Source organism: Rhinatrema bivittatum, chromosome 14 (genome assembly GCF_901001135.1).
Source record: "Rhinatrema bivittatum chromosome 14, aRhiBiv1.1, whole genome shotgun sequence".
NCBI classification, from domain to species: domain Eukaryota; kingdom Metazoa; phylum Chordata; class Amphibia; order Gymnophiona; family Rhinatrematidae; genus Rhinatrema; species Rhinatrema bivittatum.
Window position 1 is genome coordinate 6193731 of NC_042628.1, and position 27834 is coordinate 6221564.

Below are 27834 nucleotides of genomic sequence, written 5' to 3' on the forward strand. Positions count from 1 at the left end.
GGCATTTCCTCCCGTGCACTGCTTTGTTTGACCCGTTCTGTTCTTCTGCTAATCGTGCTTGGCCTTCTTTCAGGGCACAATGGTAACTTTATCCCTTAACCGATGTCGTCATTGCTGGCGAAGGATTTGTATTCTGCCAGAGCAGGTAAAGATCATCAGGTCTGCTACCGGGAGCAGCACAGAGGAATCGTTTTTTACAGTATCACAGTCCTTCCTTCTCATCAGGCAGCTAAGTCTCCATTCCCAAGACTCCAAGCCTTTCCGTTATCAGTTATCGCATTTAAACGAGCAGCGCTTTTGATGCCATCGCTTCCTTCATCTTGGGGTGACCAGGCCTCGCCTGAAATGCATTGTGGGAGCTTGTGACGCCCCTGATCGTTTTCCTGTTCTTTAAATTTAAGAATGCATTTTTTTGTTAGAAAAGGCAGGGGGCTAGAATTTTCTTTAATCTTTTTTTAAAATCTTTTGCCCCTTGTTTAGCCTCCCCCTTTAAGGGGGTAATCTTCGCAACCTTTTATGCGTCAGTGGCTGCACTTAAACTGACCCAGACTCGGCGTGTGAAACCCGGTTTCATTTGTTCTTTAACTAAAATGAGGAGAGAAGTTATTTTAAAGCATACATGCAAAGAGGAGGTGTAACTGTGCACCTGTCCAGTCGCCCGAGGAGTTTGAAAGCAAATGCACACACGGATGTAATTTTTCTGAGAAAATACTCAGTCTGCAAGGCCCTCCCTATCAGGAATGGCTTGGTAGCAGATGTAGGGCCTGTGATTGCAGGGCTCCAACAGAAGCTCTGGCAAATGACCCCTGGCCCAGGACTGTCCCTGCAGTGACTGGACACGACTTGTTAGGAGAGGACAGAAATGAAATAGAGGGGAAAAGTCGTCCCCCCACCCCCCCAAATAAAGGGATCCTATCAAGTTTAAGGAAGGTATGGCCTGTTCTGACATGGGCCGTATTCATCCTGCTGCACCAGAGCAAGCACAGCTCCGTGCTCTGCTGCGTGTGCTGCTTTTTCAGGAATAGTCAGGAACTCTGGTCCTGGAGTGTCACAAAAAGGTCCGGTTTTAAGAGACATCTGCATGTACTGCCTCCATTGTATGCAAATATCTCGTCTCATGCATATTCATTGTGGATGTCCTGAAACTCAGACCAGTTTGTGGCGCTCTAGAGTTGGATTTACCTATCCCTGCCCTGGCTTGTAGAGGGAACACAGTAGGCAACAACAGCAGTGGTTACAGCAGATAGTGCAACTGAGAAGTTCCTAGAGCAGAAGTCCATAAACTGCTATTAATCAATAAGGATTAGTAGCTTGGGATCTATTCATTTAATGTTTGGGGCTGGATTGTGACTTGGATTGGCCTCTGTTGGACACCGGATACTGGGCTTGATGGACTCTTGGTCTGACCCAGTATGGCGCATCTTACGTTATGTTAACATATTCTGGTATTGAAAAACCCAGGCCCAGATTTATACATAGGCAACATGGGCAACTGCTTCCAGTAAGAAGATGCCATCCAATCCCAATACTTGGAAAGTTACTGCTCTAGCCCCTCCCCTTCAGGCAGAGTATTAGGAGGGGAGGGGCTGAAAAGGGAGCAGAATAATTGTTTTCTGCTCTGATCTGTCAGTCTCAGCTTTGCTGCTCCCCCTTCCTTTATCAACAGGAAGTCTGTGGGGAGGGGCTGGAGGAGACTCAACCTAGCCTGCATCTATCAGGTAATCCCAGCACTAAATTCAGCTGAGGGCAGAGAGAGGGGGAGGAGGAAGGAGACATCCTGGAGCACAAGTTAAGGAGCTGAGAGAGATTTGTAGGGAGGGAGGAGATTGCTGGAGTCAGAGAAGGGTGAAAGGGAAGAGTACTGGGTTCAGGTCTGAAGGAGAGGGGAGTGGACTGGGGTTATTGCTAAAGCGGGGAAGGGGTGGAGAGTGTGTGTGTGTGAGAGAGAATGAATGTGTGTGTGTGTGTGAGAGAGAATGAATGTGTGTGTGTGTGTGAGAGAGAATGAGTGTGTGTGTGTGTGAGAGAGAATGAGTGTGTGTGTGTGTGAGAGAGAATGAGTGTGTGTGTGTGTGTGAGAGAGAGAATGAATGTGTGTGTGTGTGAGAGAGAATGAATGTGTGTGTGTGTGAGAGAGAGAATGAATGTGTGTGTGTGTGTGGATTAGTGGTGTAGTAAAAGGAAGTGAAAGAGTTGAAAGTTAACACGTTTAGTGTATTAATTTGATTAAATTAGCTTTCATATCATATGTCAAGGCAATTTACAATTAATTCTCCCACCCCCACACTGGTAATGAACTGTAATCGGAGGGTGACCACAACGCAAATGTTCCCAGTATGCTGCTCCTGATACCGGCTCAGAGCTGGAAGTATGGGATCCCGATGGCACCATTTCTCAGCCCAGGGCACATTCACAAGCTGTGGGCTGAGGAGGAGGGAACAGGGCTGCTGCAGAACCTGTGAGCACAGGCCCCATGCTAACTTCTATCCATTGCTGCAAGGAGCCAGGCGGGAAGGGATAGCAGGACTGGGGGTGGGTGTGCGTAGAAGGGAAATGTCCACGTCCTCCTCCATCCCCTAAGAGTGTCTATGGGCACTGAAGTCCAAAATCCAGCCCTGGAGAAACCACCCTAACGGGAACGCGCAGCCGCTTTTGGTTCAGCTGACGAATTTTCCCTGAATTATGAATTCGGCCACAGGTGACTCCAGTCTGTGATCCCAGTGATGTAACCTGCCCCTTCACAGGCAAAGAAGAAACTTAATACCAGGGCAGTGGGTAGAGTTACAAGATCAGGCCTTGGCTGCATGAAACCCCGGGGAACATGTTACGTAAATCCCAGAAAGCATTTCTCTCTCTCGCCTCTTCTGCACGCTCAAGTAACTTAGCATCAATAGGAAAAGGACCACTGCAAATAGCAGGCGGGTCAGTGTCGTCTGCTGAATGACTCAGTGCCGGTCTTTTATATCCACGACAAAGCAGCCCACGGCGTTCAGCCGGTCTGAATCCAGTATGGGAGCTCCACACCCCGCCCGCAGGCTTATTACCGAGATAGTTACAGGGCGCTCTCAGCATTTCAGTGGTACCGGACCGGTACACTTTGTAACAGCTGCGAAAGACATTTTCTATTACTAATTGTTTACATGTAAAAAGTGTTGTTTTAATAAAATGCTTTGTATCAAGTTGGGGGGGGCAGGGGGAGAAGCACAGTGCCTGCAGCCAGGGGGGACACCTCCTTCCCTTCTGATGTTGGCTGAAGGCCTGGGGTACCCAGCGATGCTCCCAGAGTAGATCAAATGTACCAGCTGCTGTGATCGTACCCCCAGCACAAAGAGAATTTTCCACTTCTCTACCTGCCTGTGGGATTAATTTGCAGGGCTGGCATGCATTGACCCTTGGCTACGCACACACTCGCCCCTGCCTTTTACCAGTCTCTTCAGCTTGCTGTATACTTTTACTTTCTTCCAGTAACAGATGAAATAAACACGATTTACTGTATTAGGATAAAAATGTGATGCAGACGTTTGGCCCTCTTTTTCTCAGCTGGGTGTTACCTCTTAACGTCTTAAACACTATTTCTGTGTCACAACGCAGAGTGTTTGCAAAGGCAGGGGATTAAGACTATACAGAGGTAAACATGAGCCAATCTAATCTTTTCATAGAAAAAGGTCAAACCTAGCTTAACTTGCTGAAACATCAGGATGAGAATCACAGACTACATTAATCCAGTTCAGTTCTTTTCTCTCTGTCATGTATGTCATCGCTCCAGCTATATGTAATATACTCATTTAACACGGAGACGAAATCTTTACATCACTGTTTTATTGCGAAGGTAATGCTCGTTGCACGCAACATTTACCTCAAGTTGTACAATTAGAAGTAATTGTATTTTAATATATTTATAAATGATCTGGAAAGGGATACAACGAGTGAGGTGATCAAATTTGCAGATGACAAAATTATTCAGAGTTCTTAAATCACAAGCGGATTGTGATAAAATGTAGGAGGACCTTGGAAGACTGGAATATTGGGCATCCAAATGGCAGATTAAATTTAACGTGGACAACCGCAAAGTGATGCACAAGGGGAAAAATAATCCATGCTTTAGTTATACGATGTTAGATTACCACTCAGAAAAGAGATCTAGGTGTCATAGTGGATAATACATTGAAATTGTCAGCCCAATGTGCTGCAGTGGTCAAAAAAGCAAACAATGTTAGGAATTATTAGGAAGGGAATGGTGAATAAAATGGAAAATGTCATAATGCCTCTGTATCGCTCCATGGTGAGACCGCACCTTGAATACTGTGTGCAGTTCTGGTCACTGCATCTCAAAAAAGATATAGTTGCACTGAAGAAAGTACAGAGAAGGGCAACCAAAATGATAAAGAGGATGGAACAGCTCCCCTGTGAGAAAAGGCTAAAGAGGTTAGGGCTGTTCAGCTTGGAGAAGAGACAGCTGAGGGGGGATATGATAGAGGTGTTTAAAAGCATGAGAGGACTAGAACAGGTAAATGTGAATCAATTATTTACTCTTTCGGATAATAGAAATACTAGCTACTCCATGAAGTTAGCATGGGGCACATTTAAAACTAATTAGAGAAAATTCTTTTTCACTCACAGCACAATTAAGCTCTGGAATTCATTGCCAAAGGATGTGGTTAGGGAAGTTAGCTTAGTTGGGTTTAAAAAAGATTTGGATAAGTTCCTTGAAGTCCATAAACTGCCATAAGTCAAGTTGACTTAGAGAATAGGCACTGCTTATTATCTGCATTAGTAGCTTGGGATCTATTTAATGTTTGGGTACTTTCCGGGTACTTGTGACTAGGATGGCCACTGCTGGAGACAGGATGCTGGACTTGATGGGCCCTCAGTTTGACCCAGTATGGCAACTTGTGTTCTTATGTTCGTTCTAGTTTTAAAAAACAGCATTTGATTTTGTTGTCATCAACTTTTGTTTTAAGACTGCCTCTTTGTTACAGCAAATGCTCAAGGCAAGTTTACAACAAAGTTGTAATTTGGCCATATTTATCCTGCAGAAAATTTAAATCTTGATAGGCTGGGATCAACAACACAGATGTTTTTAGTACCCAAGCTCGGGCGATCACACAGCTGTCATCTGAAAACTAAACTACTACCAACCGTGGTTTTGTTGGTCCTTTAAAAGGTGTCAGTCTATTTAAAAAAAAAAAAGTAGCATTAAGATAGCAAGCAACCGCGGTGAGTGCCAAACAGGGTCTACCCATCTCCTGTTGGAGCCAAAACCCCTATGCCAAATTCAGATCAAAATACTTGCCCAGATTAGAGCTCAACAGCACGCATTCCATGTCTTGTAACTCAGATCAAGTCTTGCATGCTGGCCACAGAGGTCATTTTGGACAATATATGCTGAGGAGATAATTCAGTAATGGTGCACATAAGAAAGTCTGCAGATAGATGTGTGAGTTACAGCGTGTGACTTACGTGTGCATGTACACTCTGAAAACCTGCCCACCGACAATTGCACGTGGTGATTTGTGTGCAGGAAACGTTTGTGGAAATTCCAAAACCCTCCCCAGCTCCGCCTCCGCTCAATCTGCAGGACATACGCATGTACGTTTTCCCGCATACAGCTTGGGTGGTTTTATAATTAGCCCTTTCCATGGGTAAAGCGCCTCTGAAAATGGCTCTCCCTGTGTTCTAGGCTTGATCCCTAAAGGATATTTCATCACAGTTTGTTCCTAGTGCAACTTCTTTCTTGCCTGACTCAGTATGTAGCCGCATAGCTGGACTTTATTCACTGAAAAATCTGTCAGTTTTCCCAGTTCGGGTTTTCTATTGAATGAATTGCCAACGCACAGCTGCAGAAGGTTTGACTGTGAAGCTGTTCACGTAACTGTCTGTGCTGAGCGGCTAAGAGAGGACCACTCACCCCTGCAAACTATAGACCTGAGCTGATTGGCGCAGCGGCACCCAGCTCTGAGGAGATACTGGCCCCATCGTCCATGCCTTGTCTGAGGAATGGCTGTAGGATATTGTCTTCACCATGCCTCCTTCTGTTTTTCAGAATCTAAGAGTTCGTTGTGCAGGTGGAACGGAGTTCTACACACGCTCGACCACTAAGTTTACGGGAGCCTTGGCGCAGAAGTTCATGTTTGTGGACGGAGATCGTGCTGTCTGTGGCGCCTACAGGTATTCTCTCTCTTCCCACCCTGTACTGTAGGAGCTGCTTCCTGTGTGCATACAGCCTCCCGAGGAAATGCATGTGTGCTGCACGTGAACAGCATATAAGTAGCATGCATGCGTGTGTGCTACATACGTGCACCACACAGCACAGTGATTCTCAACTAGGGGTTGTGTACCCCTTGGGTACTTGAAAGCCTTTCAGGGTATATACAGCCAGTCCACCACTGCTGCACAAGAGAGAGAGTAGCCCTAAGTGCAGGAGACTACCACCTGCCAGTGATGGTCCATTCCCTCCCGCAACATCTGCAGCATCTCCCACTCTCTCAGCAGCAGCTGGGGACCAGGCAAAGCTGCCACTAGTAGGAGAGAACTGAAGCAGAGTAGTTTGCTCATATTGCCAGAAACCAAAACCAGAAAGCTTGTCTCATGTTCTGTTAGGAGATGCACCAGTGAGATTAAGAATCACCTTCCCAGTCCTCTTCCTGTTGTGTCAGCTGCTGCCGCTGCTTCTATAGGGGAGATCACCTTGCATTTCAGTTTAGCCAGAAATGTAACTAAGTGAAAAGCAAGATCTGCTGAGACATAATCCAAAAGTGGGGGTTTTCCCTAGCAAAACCAACACAATTTGATTCCTAAGGAAAAGAACAAATACCAGCACTTTCTACTCTGTGATTGCTCACCCACGTGAGGGTCTAGGATTGGCAGCGTGCATTAATGTCGGTAGCATTGCTAGCTCTTAGGCCTCAAGGAATATGAACTGAAATGTGATGCCTGGAGGAGCATCTCTGGGTAGCCTTAATCCTCCTGCCATAAGTCACTGCCAAAACAAGAAACTGTCTTGCATGCTGGAGCAGTAAATAACACCAAAGTTTGTCACTGGCACTGAACTGTTCATTTGGCCACTGGGTGATGTGTGCACCATAAGAGAGGTGAGGAAAATAAACCAAGGTTACAAGCTGAGTGAGAGAGGAAGAGGCAGACAAGACACCCAGGGCTAGCCAATAGATTGTTATGACTACAGGCTTGTAATAGATCAAAAGACTTGTTCCTGTTGACCTCAGCTGCTCTGGATTGAAGTCTCCTTTGTTTGTTTGTTTGTAGCTTCACTTGGTCGGCGGCAAGAACTGATCGGAATGTCATCACGGTCCTCACAGGCCAAGTGGTGGAAACCTTTGATAAACAATTCCAGGAACTGTACCTCAACTCCAAAGGTGTAAGCTTAAAGGCAGTAACTATACAGAATGAGCCGGAGCCAGAGCTCTTTCTCCAGCACACTGCAATACCAGTAGCACCTGCTGCGGACGTTGCTAAGAAATTAATTCATCCTAAATACGCCCTTGTGGCAACAAAAAGTGCCAGCGATGTCGGCGTGGCTTCTTCCGACAACAAATGTGGATCGAAAGAGGGGAGCAATGCTCCAGACTGCAAAAAAGATCTCAAAGGCAAAGCCAAGGCAACCAAACAGCAATTTGATTTTCGGGAAGAAAGGCTTTTGAACGTTCACCCAGCGCTCCAAAACATGGAAAAAGCCAACATGTTTGACTATTTGCCCACTTGGGTGGAGCCTGACCCAGAGCCAGGCAGTGAAATCCTAGGCTACATTAACATTGTTGACCCAAATATAAAGAATCCACAGCTTTCACAAATTAACAGAATCAAAATCTGCGACACAGCCCAAGCAATGGCTCAGCACCTGTCGATGCTGCAAAATAAGGAGCAAGAAGCGAACCAGACTCAAGATAACAGGAAAGCACCACCTAGCCCCACCAGTGAAGCAGAGAAACCCAAGGTTCTGGAGACCACTAAGACTGATCCAAGTTCTACAGCTCCGGAGGCCCCAGAGAGCCCCAAACTGAAAGTTTCAGAGAGCCCCAGACCAAAAATTCCAGAGCTTCCAAAGGTTTTGGAGATTCCCAAAGCAAAAACTCCAGAAAGTCCAATTGGAGCCTTTGCTCTCTTGGCTGGGAGTCACCACCTTCACTCTAATATAAATAATGCTCCAGATATCCTGAAGAATGGGAAAGGCACCGAGCCACCAGTACCAAAGCCGAGAACAGTTCCCGTCGCAGACATAATTATAAAAAATAATGCAATTAATGAAAGCCAAGCTAAGGCTGTAAACATGCAAGAAAATAAGAACAAAGCTGTCAAAGAAGAGGAAAATTGTAAACAGAATCCAGTTGTAAATGGAGTCCATAAAGTAGCAGAGACGACCAAGGCCACAACGGAATCAAAGCTTGCCAGGGCTTCATGTGCCCAGAATGGAGTCGTGGAAGATGGCAGAGATGAGGAGAATGAGGAGTATGTAACCCTGAGTGACCAGGACAGCTTCTCCGACTGTTCCAGCAGCACAAATCACTACAAGTCGAACGCTTCCTCCATATCCGAGGAGTACTACGACCCACAAGAGCACTACAAGTCCAGTCCCATCCGGAGGAGGAACTCTGAGCAGGTCCCCAACGGGGAAGCCGTTCACTTGCAAAGGAAAATGAGTGACGGCCACATCAGCAGAGGCACCTTTGTAAGCCCCCTGAAGTTCTCCCAGACAATGCTGGAGATGCGGCAGGAGGATGAGAACTACATGCGGAGAAACAAAGCTCTGGAAGAGGAGATCAGGCGGGCTCTAGAGAGGAGCCGGAAGCAGACAGCTGTCATCAAAGGACATGACAGAATGTTTTCCAACGACGGCCCTCAGGTAAGACCAGGATTCTTGGTGCTGTCCATGCCGTTATGTCTCGTTTTTCTGCTACTCTTACTAGAATTAGGGAGGAACAATTTTCAAAGAAAATTTATCCAGGTAAACTGGGCCTATCTGAAATTTGCCCTCACTTAATCTGGCTAAAAGGGCGCCTGGGGTTGCACACCACATGTGCTCTTAGACCGACTGAGGAGGGAAGTGTTCAGGGTGGATTTTCAAATCTACATGCATTGTTTTCCAGCAAAGATCAGAACGCCAACAAAACAGGTGCAGAGTCCATGGGTTCTTTGTTCCTCTGGGCAATTTTCCAAGGGAAACAACTACTGCTGCTTAACATTTCCACAGCGCTATTAAGCATATGCAGCACCGTACAAATACATAAATGGTCCCTTTTTCATGGTTGAGACACACAGACAAGGCAAATCATTTCTAGCAATCACTTAATAATTACAGTAAAACGTGAGAGGGGAGAGTTGAGATTTTGGATTTAAAAGCAATCTCAAAGAGCTGGGTCTTGAAGTAGGACTGGAATACAACCAGAGACTGAGCAAGACGCACCAAGTCAAGAAGACTGTTCCAGGCACACGCTGGAGTCTGGAGTTAGCAATGGAGGAGAAGGGCAGAAATAGAAACAGCTTTGCCCAATGAGCAGAGATCATGAGGAGGGACATAGGAGGAGATAAGGCAGGAGAGGTAGCGAGGAACTGCACAGTGAATGCACCTGTAGGTGAGAAGTAGTAACTTTAACTGATCCTGAACCAGATAGGGAACCAATATAAAGCAGTGAGAAAAGGAGTTAAGATTGTTAGGATACCGGAGGAAGATACGTTGCGCAGCTGAATTTTGGATAGGCTGTAGCAGAGAAAGAAGTTCAGCATCATACCTGCGAGGAGGAGAAGAGTTTAAGCAGTGCATTCAGAAAAGAAATGGCAGACCTTGGTGATATTATACAGACATATGAGCAGAGAAGGAGTGAGAGGAATCAACAATAGCCCTAAGGTTGTGAGCTGAGGGACAGTATAGAAAAATGTGGAAGTGAGTTTGGGAGGAAATATAAGTAGAGATGTGCTTCGTTTAACGCTTTCGGGTCAGGCTTCGGTTCAGGCGCTCTGCGGAAAACTTCTCTCGGGTCGTTTGTTTTTTTTCTGCAATTTTTGACAGTGCGTTAGTGTGCACTATCTCAGCATTAGTGCCCAGTACACCGACCGAGACAGTGCGCACTAGCTAGATGTTTATGTGCAGTAAAGCCCGTTAGGGCGCTCTAATAGGTTAGTTGGTGCGTCCTAATAGAACTTACAGCGCACTAAGTATGTAGTAGTGCGCTGTAACTAATGTTAGTGCGCACTAAAAAAAAAATGCAACTTAAAAATTAAAAAGTATCAATTCAGAGAAGTTCATTAGCTAGAAAAACAGTGCGCACTAATTGGTATTACTGCACACTAAGTGACATGCTGTGCGCACTAAAACGAAATACGAATTTTGCCAAAATTTTGGCAAAATACGCTTCATTTTTTGGGGCTACCGAACAACAACGAATTAGACAATTTCGTAGAGATTGTCTAATTCATGAAAAACGAATGCACATCCCTAATAAGTTCAGTCTTTGGCTATGTTAAGTTTTAAGGTGAGGATGGGAAATCCAGGCAGCCGAGTCAGTTAAACCAGCTGAGATCTGAGATTGGATTCCAGGGGAAAGATCCAGTGCTGGGATGACATTGAAAGCTTGTGGGAAGAGATCAGATCACCAAGGAAACAAGTGTAAGGGCAGAAGAGAAGAGGTCCCAGAATAGGACCTTGGAGCAAGCCAACCGATAACAGGATAGTGGTGAAGATGTAGCAAGAGATACACTAAAGCTGTGATGGGAAAGGTCAGAGGGGGCTAAGATAGGACAGAGTGACTGAATTCAAGCAAGAATAAAGTATCAAAGAGTAGATTTGCTCTTAACACTGTCAAAAAGCAGCAGATAGGTCAAGGAGGATGAGCAAAGAGTAGTGGCCTCTGGCCTTAGCCATGAAGATGTCACTAGAATCTTTGGCAAGGGCCATGCTGGTGAAATGAAGAGGGCGGGATGCTACACTGGAGCAGATAGAGAACATCCTGGGATGAGGGCGGGATGCCTCGCTGGAGCAGATAGAGAACATCCTGGGATGAGGGCGGGATGCCACGCTGGAGCAGATAGAGAACATCCTGGGATGAGGGCGGGATGCCACGCTGGAGCAGATAGAGAACATCCTGGGATGAGGGCGGGATGCCACGCTGGAGCAGATAGAGAACATCCTGGGATGAGGGCGGGATGCCACGCTGGAGCAGATAGAGAACATCCTGGGATGAGGGCGGGATGCCACGCTGGAGCAGATAGAGAACATCCTGGGATGAGGGCGGGATGCCACGCTGGAGCAGATAGAGAACATCCTGGGATGAGGGCGGGATGCCTCACTGGAGCAGATAGAGAACATCCTGGGATGAGGGCGGGATGCCACGCTGGAGCAGATAGAGAACATCCTGGGATGAGGGCGGGATGCCTCGCTGGAGCAGATAGAGAACATCCTGGGATGAGGGCGGGATGCCACGCTGGAGCAGATAGAGAACATCCTGGGATGAGGGCGGGATGCCACGCTGGAGCAGATAGAGAACATCCTGGGATGAGGGCGGGATGCCACGCTGGAGCAGATAGAGAACATCCTGGGATGAGGGCGGGATGCCACGCTGGAGCAGATAGAGAACATCCTGGGAGAACGAGGTAGACGGCACCTTCAAGCACTATGGATGTAAATGGCAGTAGAGAGACGTTCACTCCACACATTTACTCCAGATTTTTTTTTTTAAACTAAAATTTAAAGGAGATTTGTTTAAACATTTAGAGAACAATTTTGGAGGGATTTGCATGGGTAATTGAGCTGTTACCCGGGTGAATTCTCCAGGCTGAAAGTTGCCTTCCTCTCAGCAGGCTAAAGCAATGCACCCCATTTCACACTTTCAGCTGCAGGGAAAAGAGGGGGCAGGAAAGTGTCCACACACACAAAATTCACTTAGACATCCACACCCCACCTTCACTGTGCAGAGTTTTCCTAACTTGCAGGTCCATGGCTGCAAGGCAGCTTCCCCCAGGCCTGCACATGTCCCAGCACTAAGGAAATGTTTCTAGTAGTACTAGTAGTACTAGTACTACTAGTAGTACTAGTAGTAAGCTGCGGGAGGGTTTCTAAATTGCCCCTTTAAGAAAATTGTTGCTCTTTTGCTCCCCTTGACTTAAAGTAAAGTAAAGCTTGCCCTGAAGATGTATAAATTGCTGCAGAGTGCAGTGGAAGGTATTTATATGCCAGGTTATGAAGCCCACCTTGGTGTATGGATGCTATGAGGAGGAGGGGCAAGAAAGAAATGACTCAAAACCCCGGCTGCATTGAGCAAGGATGCAGGCTCGAGCATTCTCTGAATCTGTGATCTTTATTCGCCATTTACCTCTCCCGGCGCGCGCACAGGCACTAGCGATTCAGTAAACCAAAATATTTAAATTAGAGCCCGCGGTAAAAAGAGGCACTAGGGACACTAGCGCATCCCTAGCGCCTCTTTTTGGACAGGAGCGGCGGCTGTCAGCGGGTTTGACAGCAGACGCTCAATTTTTGCCGGCGTCTGTTCTCAAGCCCGCTGACAGCCACGGGTTCGGAAACCGGACGTCGGCAAAATTGAGCGTCCGGTTTTCGAGCCACGAGCTGCTTTTCAAATTTTTTTTTATATTTTTTTTTTTTACTTTCGGGACCTCTGACTTAATATCTCCATGATATTAAGTCAGAGGGTGCACAGAAAAGCAGTTTTTACTGCTTTTCTGTGCACTTTCCCGGTGCCCGGAGAAATTAGCGCCGACCTTTCAGGTCGGCGCTAATTTTTTAAAGAGAAATGTGCGGCTTGGCTGCACATTTTACTTGCTGTATCGCGCGGGAATGACTAATAGGGCCATCAACATTTGCATGTTGTGGGCGCTATTAGTCTCGGGGGGGTTGGACGTGCGTTTTCGACGCGCTATTATCCCTTACTGAATAAGGGGTAAAGCTAGCGCGTTGAAAACGCACGTCCAAATGCCGGTTAACAGTGCGCTCCACTGGAGCACACTGTACTGTATGGGCCTGTTTGTTGGGATACGCCCGGCTATCTTAAAGTTAGCCCAATATGTTTATCTGGTTAACATTAGAGCTTCTCTTGAGCTGCCCTGAAGTGATCTGGCTATGTTAGCGGTCAAAACTGAAAATAGCCAGATTGGCCCTGCCCCATCCCTGAACCAGCTGGATAACACTTTATCCGGCTCCCTCAGGACTGGTCAGCATGCAGGATTTTCAGATCCCACCATCTGTCCAGCTAAGTACAAACCTAATATTGACCCCTTGCATTTCTGACTGCAGTTGGATGGTATATTGGCTCCACATGCCAGATAACTGCTCAAGTTATCTTGGTTCTAATACTTATGAGTTTTAGTTGTATGTTGCCTTTAGGTTTCAATTGTGTTAAATAAAAAAATATGGGTTAAATAGTGGTTTTGTTGTTGTCGGAGTCTTGGTAGGTGCAGATTCTGTCATTGTTTTATCACTTGTGTGTTGGTTAAAGAACATTTGTAATATGTTATTTTTTATTTTTTTTTAAAGGTGGTTAAGGAATTTGCAAATTTAATTAAGGGATTAATTTTATAACAGGCTGCATAAATTTTGTGGGCTGTAATGCATCCAGGTTATATCAGCTTTGAAAGCAAACTTCTGCGTGCAAGTTCACTTTAAAAATGATCCCAACAAAACTACGTGCGCACAACGACGCCTGCTATTTGGTGTGTGCAGTTTCGCTGAGTCCCAAAACTCCACCCTCGGGAATGCCTCTCCCCTAGGTGTGGAAGAGTAATTTTATGCATGTATTGGTTGCACACGTTTCTAAAAGACTGTTTCCACAGTCCCTTTGAAAATTACCCTCCAAATCAGCAAACCATCTGAGCTGGGATTCTGCCAACACTACAAAAGTTGTCCTCGCTGTTCCGTGTGGTCCCTGGGTACCAGCGCGTATGCTGCAGTGGTGGCGCTCTGTGCAGCTACGTCTGAAAACAGTGCTGCAGTTTTCCACTGTTCAAGGGGGGACATTTCCCGATCCCGGGATAAAGCCCGGACCCTCGCAAGGAGCCACACACCACCTGCTTTGGATTCTGCGCAGGTCTGAGGGAGACAAGACATAAAACTAGGAAGTGGCAATAAGCAAAACTGCCCTCGTCTTGGTGATAGTTTTTACTTGTAACCAAAGCAAAATGACCTGGCTATGTTTGCTTTGATTGTTGCCCAAGGGAAAAAGCACCTGCTAAAGTTTTGTGCCTGTTTTTTCAATGGATACTGTTTCTAAAAAAAAACAAAAACCAAACAATGTGCCTTGTTTTCAAAATCCATTTCTGGACGCATTGTTTCCTCCCTGACCTCAGGAGTACTTCTAAATGCCTGGACCTTTACTCACATTGAGGGTGGGCAACATTCAGAGAAGTCCAGTTCTGTGTAAATAGCTTTAATTACTGTCCCTTATACATGTTGCATGATTCGCTCCCTAAAAAAACCCAAGTTTGCAACTTGCAAATTTAAGTCCAGTCCCCAGTTGCGACCCATGACACATGGATGGATGTTTCATCCAGAAATAGCTTTCCAAACCCCTATAGAGTTCCTGCTGTATGGAAGCAGTTTCAGGTTAGACTGGACGCAGCTGACATACCTCTGACCCCTGTCCGAGTGCTGCTCTCTGACACTAGGCCCCTTTTGTAACCAGGATTCATCAATCTAGCATCTTGTTCAGTGAGAACACGGCTAAGAGCGGTACAAATCTGTCTCAAATCAAAACTTAGCAAAATCTGTAGTGCGGTCTCTACAGAGTTAAACTCGGATACTTAGAGCTGATTGTTACAGTCACAAGTTCTGGTTATTGCATCAGTTTTCCCCTTTGGGTTTTAAACAAGTTTGGGTCAACTTTCAGAAACCTGCCGAGCAAACAAGATGCTGTGGTGGCTTTATTTGATTATCTGTGGGTGCTGCCGAAACTCCAGATAATCAGCCAGGTCTGTGGCTAACAATCCACTTCAGGACGGCCAATAATACAATCAAATCTAGCCTGTTCTCGCAGAAACTCTGCCCTGACCCCCTAAATCAAAAACCTGCCCTCTGAGCATCCTCTGATGCGGTCCCTTGTTTCGTCTGCTACGTTTGTGCACCTTGCGGTTTCAGGAGCACAGACTGAGCCAGTTCAAACAGCCTGGTTACAGAGTTAGCTAGCTAGATCTCTGAAAACTATCCTTAGCAATCTTTCTCTCCTCCATAATTTTGGGAAAGTTTGGGTTAACTGCCTCAGAAGCACTGTAGAAAAGTAAAGAAATATATTGTTGGATAAAACGTTCTCTGTTGCACTTTGACACTAATTCTTGGCACAAATGTATACGCTGCAGTACCCAATCCAGAGGAGACAGAGCGGCTGTCTATATACAAAATCCTTTTCTCCAAGATTTAAGGGTTTTCCAGGCCCTGAATCATAAGCACCCTCAACCCTCTGTGGATCCTGACTGGCTCCCTCCTCTCCTACCCAGGAGAGGCACAACAAGAAGAAAGCTCCCCGCCCACATTATGTATACATAAGAACATGCCATACTGGGTCAGACCAAAGGTCCATCAAGCCCAGCATCCTGTTTCCAACAGTGGCCAATCCAGACCACAAGAACCTGGCAATTACCCAAACACTAAGAAGATCCCATGCTACTGATGCAATTAATAGTGGCTATTCCCTAAGTAAACTTGATTAATAGCCATTAATGGACTTCTCCAAGAACTTCTCCAAACCTTTTTTGAACCCAGCTACACTAACTGCACTAACCACATCCTCTGGCAACAAATTCCAGAGCTTAATTGTGCGTTGAGTGAAAAAGAACTTTCTCTGATTAGTTTTAAATGTGCTACTTGCTGACTTCATGGAGTGCCCCCTAGTCCTTCTATTTTCCAAAAGAATAACCAATTCACATTTACCTGTTCTAGACCTCTGTCATATCCCCCCTCAGCCGTCTCTTCTCCAAGCTGAACAGCCTTTCCTCATGGGGGAGCTGTTCCATATAGTGCTATATTAGAGTGCTGCACCCCCCTGGATGGTATCTCAGCCTCTCTGAACTGTCATTTCTCATGACTACAGCTGTAGTCCTGGAAGCAGCAGTAGCAGTCTCCTCCCCATAGGGTGTCAGAGAGTGGCTGGGAGGAGGCGGCAGCACATGCTATAGGCTTAGTTTGGATGCATTTTGTAGGTCTCTACACAGCGGCATTCAAACTGGCTGCAGAGAACCTTTAAGCATAATTACCACTACATAATAACAATGGAAAAAAAGAAAGCAATGATTTTTTGGCTCCCTCTCCACTCATTCAGCAGAGCAAAGCTGGCCTGAGTTTTGCGGCATGGGAGCGCCCTTACCTGGATACAGGGCCCGGCTGATCATTCCTGGCATGATGATAAATATCATTGGCAGCATCTTCAGATAGCTTGCGAGGATGGAGCCTGCCTTGGCATGGCTCAGGTTCTTGGCAGACAAAGACCTCTGTACGATAACCTGAGTGAGAGGCAGAAAAACGTTCAAGTCAGGAACGTGGAGTCCAAGGTCAGCAGTGGCTTCTTGCCACTCTGACGGTGCAGATCAGGTATTTCTCCCACCTTCAATCCCCCTTGTTGTATTTGGAGTGAGCCTGCTGCTCTGTAACCAACATTTTGTAAACTGGGGTCTAAAACTTCCCTTTTATTAAAATGACCTCATTGGTACGGCAAAGTTCCTGTCTGAATCCGTCAGACATGATAAATGTCCTTCCAGTCGGCAGCAGTGCACTGTAACCCAAGCAGTGTTCACCTGGGTGTGAATTCTGGGATTTGAACAGCAGCAGAGGGCGGAGGAAGCCCCCCTTCCACTTCAGCTGGGTGCTTACCCCCCTTCCTTATCATAACCACCATCCAAAACAGGACCCAAACAACTTAAAACCAGACAAACTCTGATGTCAGAGGATGAAGGCAGACTAAAGAACAGTCCAGAACTAGAGAAGGGTAACAAGAATGATAAAGGGGGTGGAACAAGGTTAAACAGGTTAGGGCTCTTTATCTTGAGAAGAAGGGATATGACAGAGGTATATAAAATCCTGAGTAATGTAGAACGGGTAAATAGGAAACAGATATTTACTGTCAGATAATGCAAGGGCCAGGGGAGACTCTGTTAACAGGGAAAGTGAGAAAATGCTTTCCCCAATAACTCACAATTAAGCTGTGGACGTTTGCACAAACTCCTGGAAGAAAAGTCCATAAGCCGTTGTCAGCCAGACAGATGTGGAGAAAGGCACTGCTTATGGGCAGCTCTTGGGGATCTGCAGGTTACTTCCAAGTGATTTGGATTGGCTACTGTCGGAGACAGGATCCTGGGCTAAATGGTCCCTTGCTCTGACTGAATATGGCACCTCATGTGTCCTTAAGGCAAAGTAACTAACTATATAGACCAAGAGCAAAGAAAATCTCTAGTTACTGTGCCTTAAAAACATGAGGTGCCATATTCAGTCAGAGCAAGGGACCATTTAGCCCAGGATCCTGTCTCCAACCACTTGGAAGTAACCTGCAAATGTTTCTTCATGGACGGGGTGAGAGAAGCATGGATTGACCTCCATGGGGAGGTGGTGGAGCCAAGAACTGTAGAGGACTTGAAGAAAGGCTGGGAGAAGTACCAAGGATCCCTAGCTCATAAAGACAGATTGTCTAGGGTCTGTGCCATTGTACCAGGAAGTAAATTGGGCACCCGAGATGGGCCTCTTTGTATGATTTTCCATGTTTCTTGTCCAATGCATCCCAGTTTAACACCTGGCTGACCATTGGAAAGAGAATTCTGTGCAGAATAAAATGTGCTGAAGATGAGGGAATTAAAGCCATCATAAACCAGTGTTTCAGAGTGCACCCCATGTCATGATCAAGACCTTCCTCATTGAAACTCCTGCAGGAACAGCTCTGCATGCGGCATTTGTCTGACACTGCCTGATCAACGGCTCTCGCTCTACATTTCCCATCCCAAAGGCTCTGCTGCTGCTGGCTGTGCCTCCACTTGCCTTTCCTTCTTCAGGTCCTGTTTGCTGACAAGGTGTGGTAACAGCACACACAGCCTTATTCAAGATTCCCGTAATCTGCCTTTCCATTTTCAATAGCTGCAGTTACACTTTTGATGTTTGTTTCAGACTGCAAAGAAGCAGAAAGGTTCCAGTCCTAACAGGTCTTGCTTGTATGGAAGAGAATTTGTAAGAGACAGTCAGCAACCCTACAGCTGCTGGCATTTTCATAGGTGTGGGATTGTGCTTGAGCGGCTTTGGGGAGCCCTGAGGGCTGAGTGGCAGAACCAGCTTTGATTACAGGCTTGGTTCTTCTCCCTGGGTTTAGGGATGCAGTAGTGACAGAGTTCACAGCCCTTGGAGAGGTGATGGGGGGGAGTCATAGCCATCAACCCAAAGTGACACCTATAGTCAGATTTAGGACCCCCTCGTGTAAGGCTCCTGGTTCGGGACTATTGCTGCAGAGACTGCTCTAGAGTAAGTTGGGAGGGGATACAAAATCCCCAGGTCAGTGTGAGTGAAGGCTCATGGAACCAGTATCCCAGCCCTACTTCTGACTGAACCGAAGAGAAAAGTGCCAAGATGTTTCTCTCCGTCCCATTTGTCTCAGTTGTTAAAGTTGCAAGTCGCTCTTACAAAAGTCCAAAGAGCTACAGATAATAAAGCTACAGTAAAAGTTACTTTTCACCCTCCGCGGTTTGGTTTTGTAGTGAACATAAGACAAAATTACTGTGGAAATTATGACTTAGGTGGAAAAAAAAAAAAGAAATCTGTTCCTTTAGTCACAGCCTTTCCCTGGATATTAAGACAGGCACTGGAAAATTCAATGAATGATGATAAACCCATCTCTGAAAGTAATTAAGTGAGGGTTTTCTGTTTAATTGCCGGACCCTGGAGGGTCACTAAGCAGATTTCTTGGTTCCCTGGCCTGCAGCTTCTTTAACGCCCGCCTGCCCTCATCACAAAGAGCAAGGTGGCTGTAACCAGGTCCATGCACACAGCCCTGCTTCTCGATCTCACAGGAGGCTTCATTTAGTTTCATGTTTCTTAACTGAGGCCTCTTGTGCAGTGTCTTTCTGTAGCTGATCCGTCACTGCCTATCTTTGGGGGGGAAAGCACCAACTATAAAGTGAATGGCACAATGTTACGTGCCTTTGTAATGCCACAGAGCCATTGCCAGTCCTAAACAGAGATTAACTCTTCTTTTTATATTTAAACAGGGAAGACCAGTTTATCAACATGGACCAAGAGCACCAGTCAAAGCAAGAGTGGACCACAATAACTCCCAAGGACAGAACCAGGAAATGAACACGGGTGACTCCTATCGAAATGATAGGATTGGTAGCCGCCCTCGTCCCGGCAAACAGGGTGATGCACCGGCCGACGCGCACAGGTTCTGGAACGGCCGGCCGTTGTCCTCGGCACGTCAGTCCAGGAAAGGCACAGCCTCATCCTTCCAGGACCCCCAGGCGGCGCCAGATGGCCTGACCACTCCGTTTGGCATCCCGTTCTCCAAACTCTCACAGTCTCAGCACCTCAGAAGCAGGCTGGCGGGTCACGGGGTGGAGTCGAAAAGGAGGGGGCAGAATGAGCACTAGCCATGGAAGATCCACTTCTTACGGACTCCAGGACCGTGCTTGTGGTCCACGTATTGTAGACTCTGCTGCTGCTGCGCTTACGGGGGGGACATGGGTTACTGTTATGGTTACGTTTACCTGATCGGTGCACCAGTACCAGGTGGCCAAGATCGTCAGGCCAAATGTCATTCCAGTCCAGGGAAGGTCGCCGGAGACAGGGTCCCGGAAAAGGTGCATGGCATCGGTCCTGGGGAGGTGGCAGCTGGTGTTGGGGACAATCTTCGATGGAACAGCCTTGGTGTAAACTTCCTGCAGCTTATGATAGCCTCCAATCTCATTGAAAGCTGAAAGGGGAGCAGGGTTTAAAGTTAGAAAAAAAAAAAAAGAGTAAAGAGAAAAATGAATAACTGTCGGGTCAGCGGGGGAATCTTTGCGGCTCAAACTCTTTCCTGTACATTAAAGGAACCTTTTGTGCTTTGCTTACCTGCCATATTTTGGGAGAAAGAAAAGGTAAAATGCATGATTTTGCTTCATTTGACTTGTGCTCGCTCACGCGCTCTTTGTTGTAAAATAATCTATTCAGATGTTATTTTTTGCACAATGGAAGCAGTCCTGGACTCTCTGTAAATATAGACTGTCCTCCATGGGTCTCTCTGCTGCTTTGGGGCTGTTTGTGCTCCAGTCCTGGTTTTGCCACTCTCGTATCAGTGCCAGCCCGTGATACGTTTTCCTGGCCCACCATAAGAATAACCCAGAGACAGTGATGGTCATGAGGTTTTGGGATCACAGCTGTGGTCTCCAAAACTCAAGACAACCTGTTTTAGATGATTACTGTAGACTGCAGTGAAAGGCATTGCAGTCTACAGTGCCTGAAGTATTCCCCGGGACTCGTGGGGCTACTGGAGCGCAGGGTACCAGGAAAACCAGAAGTGGAGCCTAATCTCAAGCTGACATGGAGTCTGGCTAGCAACTCTAAACTCAGGAAATGCAAAAGTCCCACCATTTTAGGTCATCGATAAGTTTGTCGAGGCCTCGTACTATACAGAACAGCGCCAGGGATGTTTTGGAAGCTGCACTCTTGCAGGGCCCTTTTTCATTTTCAGGTTGGCAGTGGAGATCCGATTCCATTTGCTCAGCTTGATAAATGCTTTCGGAGGCCAGCCTGTGCTGGGTAGTGCCCTTGCTGATCTCTGGGGGAATCGTTTTGGCCAATGCCTCTTGGTTAGCTCCTTCATGGCTTTCCTTAGCTTGGTCAGCGTGATCTTGTGCACGCTTTTTGTTTTGGTTTTTTTTAAACACAAGAATAAACAAAACATCGGCCTGTCTTCATTAATTGCATGTGGAGCCCAGAATCTTAATTTACAACTACCGGAGCTATTGCCTCCATGTGTATAACGGCCATTGCCGTGACGGGAGGCTTGCGCTGCTGCACAATAACTGGGTTCTCTGTGACTGCTACCTCTCCAGCATCCCCGTGCCTGGGAACTAAACCCTAGGCTGCTCCCAAAACAGCCGCCTTTCTGAGGCCAGTTTCAGCTGCTTAAGTCCCTCTCCTTCATGGAAGAGGGCATCTTATTACAGGACAGGTCTCGGAGATGGTAAACAAATCTTAGGGTTACTACCAAAAATGCAAAAGCTGTGCTGTTGTGATGTCACTCGTGTGCATTGGACAATCTGACCAGCCAGGGGCTCGGAGGCCGAAGCTGTGACTCCCATCCACAGGGAGGACTCCAGGCCTGATTGTTTACGCTTTTGACCTCTTCCTCACCTACAATTTGTTTACAGTCAGTGTTAACAGGGTTTAATGCGAAATCAAATCAGGGACTGAATATAGATTTTTCGGCTTGGTTTTGGCTACGCTTGCCTGTGTGCAAACTCCAGACTCCCGGCACTAGCCATTCATTATCAGAAAGTCATTTGCACCAGGATATGTCTCCAGACTGTACAGAAACAGTATATTGTTTTCCTTAGTGGTTGGCTTGTTTGGTTGGTTTTTTTTTTTGTTTGTTTTTTTTTTAAAGGTTTTGAAAAAGAAAGAGCCTCATTTTTTAATTATTTCTAATTTTTTTTTGTGTTCCACTCCTGTTTATAAAGCAACAATTACCAATACGTTTAAGCACAACCCCCTTCAGGGCTTGTTCATTTTAGGAATTAGTAGTCTTTGATTTTCGGAGACTGAATCTAAATTGGTGCTACAGTGGGGTGGTTCTGCTTCTGAGTGAGGAGGGGGAGGGGGCTGAAGGGTGGGTATCTGAGAAGAGGGTGCTGGCAGGGAACTAAAAAGGGGAGCAAATGTTATCCGTGCGTGCGTTGAGGGTCCCAATACCCAGTGCGGTGATGCAGCCTTTGAAGAGGAGGAAGCCAAAGCTGCCATTGTCGCCTGAATTCGGTACATTTCAGACCCCTTCAGGGCATGAAGCTTAATTGCGAGGATGTGGATGGATGCTGTACATATTTACTGTAGATAATATATTTGTGGGACAGATTAAATTAGGGCCTCATGACCAATGTCTTACTGTATCACTCACTGCAGCCTTTCCCCATTGTATTTATTACAGGGAACTGAGAACTCTTGTTTTTAAGAAAAGAAAGGTGTGCGACAAAAGAAATGAATAAAGGACTTGAACTCAGAAATACTTCTGCTGTGTGCGTTTCAACTTATTCCAGAGCCTCGTAAAGCAAAAGGCTGAGCGTTTGCCCACTGCTGGTAACCCAGAGGGCGATCTTCACGGGGATTTCCATGGGTAAAGCGCCCTTCACCCGGGTAAATCCTCTGTCTGGAAATTGCCTGCTCTGAACGTGCCGAGTGCTTTTATCCACCCTCTACCCGGGCCAGGGTTAGGTCGGGTGGGAACAAAGTGCACGCGGTTTTGAATTTTCAAAGCTATGCCTGTAGTGTGGATCAGAAAATGCATCTGCAGGAAAAAGGATGCAGCTCTCTGCGGGTGGTTAACCCCAGTGCAGTTTTAAAAGTAGGAAAAAAAAACCCCCACATTAGCATTTTGCCTTTGAAAACTGCTGCAAAGGCTGTGCTAAAAAGTATATGGGGACGTTGCACCCTAGTGTGACCCCCCCCCCTCGCCCCACTGCCAGTAACACCGTGCACCTTCCACCCCCGTCACTGGTAATATCATGTGATCCTTTCCCCCTAGTTGATAAGTGTGACCCCTGCCCCACTGCCAGTAACACCGTGCACCCTTCCACCCCCGTCACTGGTAATATCATGTGATCCTTTCCCCCTCGTTGATAAGTGTGACCCCTGCCCCACTGCCAGTAACACCGTGCACCCTTCCACCCCCGTCACTGGTAATATCATGTGATCCTTTCCCCCTCGTTGATAAGTGTGACCCCCCCCTCGCCCCACTGCCAGTAACACCGTGCATCCTTCCACCCCCGTCACTGGTAATGTCATGTGATCCTTTCCCCCTCGTTGATAAGTGTGACCCCTGCCCCACTGCCAGTAACACCGTGCACCCTTCCACCCCCGTCACTGGTAATATCATGTGATCCTTTCCCCCTCGTTGATAAGTGTGACCCCTGCCCCACTGCCAGTAACACCGTGCACCCTTCCACCCCCGTCACTGGTAATGTCATGTGATCCTTTCCCCCTCGTTGATAAGTGTGACCCCCCCTCGCCCCACTGCCAGTAACACCGTGCACCCTTCCACCCCCGTCACTGGTAATATCATGTGATCCTTTCCCCCTCGTTAAGTGTGACCCCCCCCCTCACCCCACTGCCAGTAACACCGTGCACCCTTCCACCCCCGTCACTGGTAATGTCATGTGATCCTTTCCCCCTCGTTGATAAGTGTGACCCCCCCTCGCCCCACTGCCAGTAACACCGTGCACCCTTCCACCCCCATCACTGGTAATATCATGTGATCCTTTCCCCCTCGTTGATAAGTGTGACCCCCCCTCACCCCACTGCCGGTAACACCGTGCACCCTTCCACCCCCGTCACTGGTAATGTCATGTGATCCTTGCCCCTTTCTATACGCGTAATTGAACTGTAAATAATGCATTCCTTACCTGTGACAGTCAGGATCACGGCTCCCACTATCATAATAATTGTCTGCAAAGCGTCGGTATAAATGACGGCTGCCAGGCCACCTGTGCAAGACAAAGAATGCAGTTTTCTTCAGACCGGGCCTGTTATAGGGAATCTCATTATTACCAAGTTTGCCAGGCACGAGCTGTCCCCTGTGAACTCCCCGGGCAATGGGAAGTGCCAGCACGGTTCAAAATGTAACACTGTGAAATATCTTGACTAAAGGCCATGCTACGATGTGCTCTTCAACACCTCTCTGACCTTTCCTCCTACGTCCTAGACCCTGTAGCGCTCTGTGGCTAGGGAGGTGTCCTACAGAGCTTCTCACCAGCACTGCAGGGTGGGGGCAGGGAGGAGGCGGCTTCCCTTCACGCTAAGGGACTCCTGTTTCTTACCCCATGTCACCTGCTGACCCTGACGCTTCGAGCGCGTGCTCCATTTTTTTATTTTTGTAGTTTCTTGATATTTCTGTTTGAAGTATAGGAGATGCTTCAGGATCGGTGTTAATAGGGAGCAGCTTTCAAAACATCAGACTCCGTGGTTACCTTTACCCGTGGCCTTTTCAGCAATTCTCCAAGGGAAAGTAGGAGTCCATCTTCCCTTTGAAAATTGTGCCAATGAAAACGTATGTTTTTGCCATGATTAGAATCTGGAACGACTACAAATAAATTTGCCCCTGCTTTTTCCCCTTCAAAATCCCATGCGGAGTTCTGAAAATGCAGGGGGCTGTGTGTTATGCTGCCTCCCCTGTTCCCCTGCCTGCACTTTTACCCCTGGGAAGGGTGAGGATTTCAGTCTGCTGACCCCCCGGGTAAGTGTAACTGACTGACTCCATGTCCCCTGGACAGACCTAAGCAGGCCGGATTTTAACCATTTCTTACAGAAATTAACATTTACACATCTACAGATGCAGGGGAGCAAAACCTGGACTGGTGAGGCCTCTGGAAATGTCTGGTGAGCCCAGGATGGGAGAGGCATCCCTTCTTTACGCTGACGGTTTAGGCTTCTTTTTGCACCTGAACGTGTAGATGATGGAGTGTGGGGGCTCATGGAACAGGTGAGGGGAGACCTGCTTTGACAGAGATGATGGCACTGCCTGACCAGCTCCAGACTCTAATCTTCACTGCTGACTCTTGTGGGTTTTGTTTTTGTCTGCGTGATGGGGACTAATCCTGCCCCAGACTCTGGCATCCTCCGGGGAAGAGCTGTACTGCAGCCACAGACAGAGACACTTCATTGAATTTGAGTCAGAGAGCAGGCCTATAACAGCCGCTCACTAGTCCAGCAGCATCGGCACCAGACACTTGCTGCCTGTCAGTAAAGGGGATGGGGGACTGCCACCAATGTTAAGCTGAGTGCTGCAGTGATGGAACAACTGCCCCTTCTCGTCTCCTGTTACGGGTTCAGATCGTGCACACGGGTATCCTGCCCAGGGGCTTTGACCTTGGGGGGGGGGCTAATCTCATATAAACACAATTACTGGCATTATACCTGGGGGCTTGAACCCAGGAGCTTATCCCCAACACAAAGAGCCACACACAAACTTTGATTCAGTGCATCATGGTTGCAGGTAAGAAAGTAACTTTATTTGTGCATTAGGAGGAGAGATCAAATAAAATCAGATCGTATAGAAGAAGTAATGGTAGATAATAATTGCTACATAGATATAAAAAGCTTACATTTCCAAAGGCTCAGCCTTACCTTCATGACCAGGGCTCTTGCTCCCCTCTCTTTCCTTATTCACTACAAAAGCTTGTGGGAGCAGTGGTGTTCCCTCCCTCTGAGTTCTTATCAGATTTCAGACACAGCTGTGTGGCCTTCACTTTCTCTTTCAGGCTTTAGTATAAGTTAATTGCTAGTTTTCTCATCATAGGCTTAGTGGAATAACTAAATAAATTCTTGCCTGTTTGCAAACAGTAAACAGGAGTTCACTCAGAAGTCGGCCTGTGGCCTTCAAACTAGTTTGTGTCTGGGTGAAAACTCTGAATCCATATGGCCTAACCTCTATATACATCCTTGGCAAGGGTAACAAAAAATGACTCCAACGCCTCATCTGCCCATGTACCTCTGAGGTCCCTATGAGCATTATGCTCTGCAATAGGAAAATTGGTTGATTCCTGTACTACCACGGGATCAGTCCAGACTCTTGGGTTTTGCCTTCCTTCCAGCAGATAGAAACAGAGAAAGTTTTATTAACATTGCTACTTAACCACAAGTGCGACCTGCAATGCTTCAGTATTAATCTATACCCAAGCCAATCAGCACATTTCAGAAATGTCCAAACTTACAAAATATGAAAATATTCTCTGCTATAAAAACAGAATGAGCGGCTGACTCTCTCCCTCAATAGAATGGGCGGGTTCTGGACTGATCTGTGGTACTACAAGAACAAAAATTAGCAGGTAAGAACCAATTTTCCTTTCCCTGTATATACCCAGATCAGTCCAGACTCCTGGGATGTACCAAAGCTTCCTACTCAGAGTGGGACCTGGAGAGTCCTGCTCGCAGAACACTTTCACCAAAGGATGGGGAACCCGTACCTCCCACATCCAGACGATAGTGTCATGCAAAAGTATGTAGCGACTTCCAAGTCACTGCTCTGTAAATCTCCTGTGGAGAAACAAGCTGAGCCTCCGCCCATGAGGCTGCTTGAGAACATGTAGAATGAGCACGCAAGCCCTCCGGAAACTGACGACCATGAACAATGTAAGTGGAACCAACGAGCGATAGCAGCTTGAAAGCCCCTCTTTGGACTGCTCCACAGAACAAAAAGGTGATCTGACCTTCTGCATTCATTCATTACCTTGAGATACCTCAACAAAGCTCTTCTTACATCTAACAACTTGAGCTCCCTCGCACGAGGAGCAGATGCGTTCAAAATAGGAAAGGCTGGGAGCTCCACTGTCTGTCTGACGTGAAATGCCAAAATGGAAGGTACTGTCCTCAACGAGACCCCCGAATTCAAAATTTGAAGAAATGGGTCACAACACGACAGAGCCTGCAACTCAGAAATCCTTCTAGCTGAACATATAGCCACAAGAAAAACAACCTTAAGAGCCAAATCCTTCAGCATCACTCTCCGAAGTGGTTCAAAAGGAGCCTCACATAAACCCCTGAGGCCAAGGTTGAGATTCCAGGATGATAAAACCCGGCGAAGCAGAGGACGCAAATTCTTTGTCCCCTTAAGGAACTGAATAATGTCCAGATGTGCAGAAATAGAGGACCCATCTATCTTGCCATGAAGACAACCTAGAGCTGCCTCTTGAACTTTTAAGTGAGCTGAAAGGCAAGCCTTTGGTGAAACCTTCTTGCAAGAAGGACAAAATGTCAGAGACTGATGACCTGAGAGGATGAAGTCCTTTAGCAGAGCACCAGGAGTCAAAAACTTTTCATATCCTAAGATAGGAAATATTAGTAGACTTTCTCCTGGCTTGCAACAACATAGTAATGACCGCCTCTGGATAACCCCTACGTCTCAAACGCTGCCTCTCAAAAGCCATGCTGCTAGACAAAAGTGAGCAGCCTGGTTGGAAAATATGGGTCCTTGATGCAGAAAACCCTCCAGATGACCAAAACAAATCAGCCCGACCACAGCCAAGTTGACCAGATCCGCGAACCACGGACGCCATGGCCATTCCGGTGCCACTAAGACCACTTCTCCCTGATGCTTTTCTATGCGACGCAACACCTTGCCCACGAGCGGCCAGGGAGGAAAGACATAACATAGACACACACCCCCCTCCCCCGCGGCCAAGGCAGTACCAGAGCATCAACCCCCTTTGGCCCCCTGCTCTCGCTTGCGACTGAAAAATCAAAGGGCCTTGGCATTCAGACAAGTCGCCATTAAGTCCACATGGGGGGAGCCCCCCCACTTGTGAATCAGCTGCATCGTGGACTCCAACAACTCCCACTCGTCCGGATCCAACGCTGTCTGGCTCAAGTCATCCACTTGAATGTTTTCGACCCCGGCAACGTGGGATGCTGCTGCTCTTCGCTCCAGCTGCCCAAATCATTAACTCATGTGCCTCCCGGGCTGCTGCTTGACTCTTGGTAGCGCCCTGATGATTGATATAAGCCACCATCATGCATTGTCAGAGAGAAATAAACCTAAACCACGAGGAGGAAGCCGCCTGCCTTCAGATCCCGTTCCTTTTATTTTCTTTATTTTTTTTTTTTAACTTTACAGAAACTCCCAAACAGGCACACAGTCTACAAAAAGAAGAGACTGCATCAGCACCAAA

General features: G+C 47.0%; 2 protein-coding genes across 5 annotated transcripts in view; one reads left to right on the forward strand and one right to left on the reverse strand.

The window, feature by feature from the left end:
* The window catches only part of FAM83G (family with sequence similarity 83 member G), a 46705-nt gene extending 24524 nt beyond the window's left edge, over window positions 1–22181 (forward strand). Inside the window, exons 3-5 of the mRNA XM_029576064.1 lie at window positions 6044–6168; window positions 7264–8857; window positions 19189–22181. Coding sequence (XP_029431924.1) covers window positions 6044–6168; window positions 7264–8857; window positions 19189–19566 — 2097 coding nt within the window. The 3' untranslated portion in view covers window positions 19567–22181. The remainder of the gene's footprint in view (window positions 1–6043; window positions 6169–7263; window positions 8858–19188) is intronic.
* The window catches only part of SLC5A10 (solute carrier family 5 member 10), a 118171-nt gene that overhangs the window by 63091 nt on the left and 27246 nt on the right, over window positions 1–27834 (reverse strand). For all 4 annotated transcript variants that reach the window (XM_029576068.1, XM_029576067.1, XM_029576066.1 and 1 more), the window contains 3 exons: window positions 23575–23655; window positions 19684–19889; window positions 16314–16449 (listed from right to left, as the gene is read on the reverse strand). In XM_029576068.1, the coding sequence (XP_029431928.1) occupies window positions 16314–16449; window positions 19684–19889; window positions 23575–23655 (423 nt within the window). The remainder of the gene's footprint in view (window positions 1–16313; window positions 16450–19683; window positions 19890–23574; window positions 23656–27834) is intronic.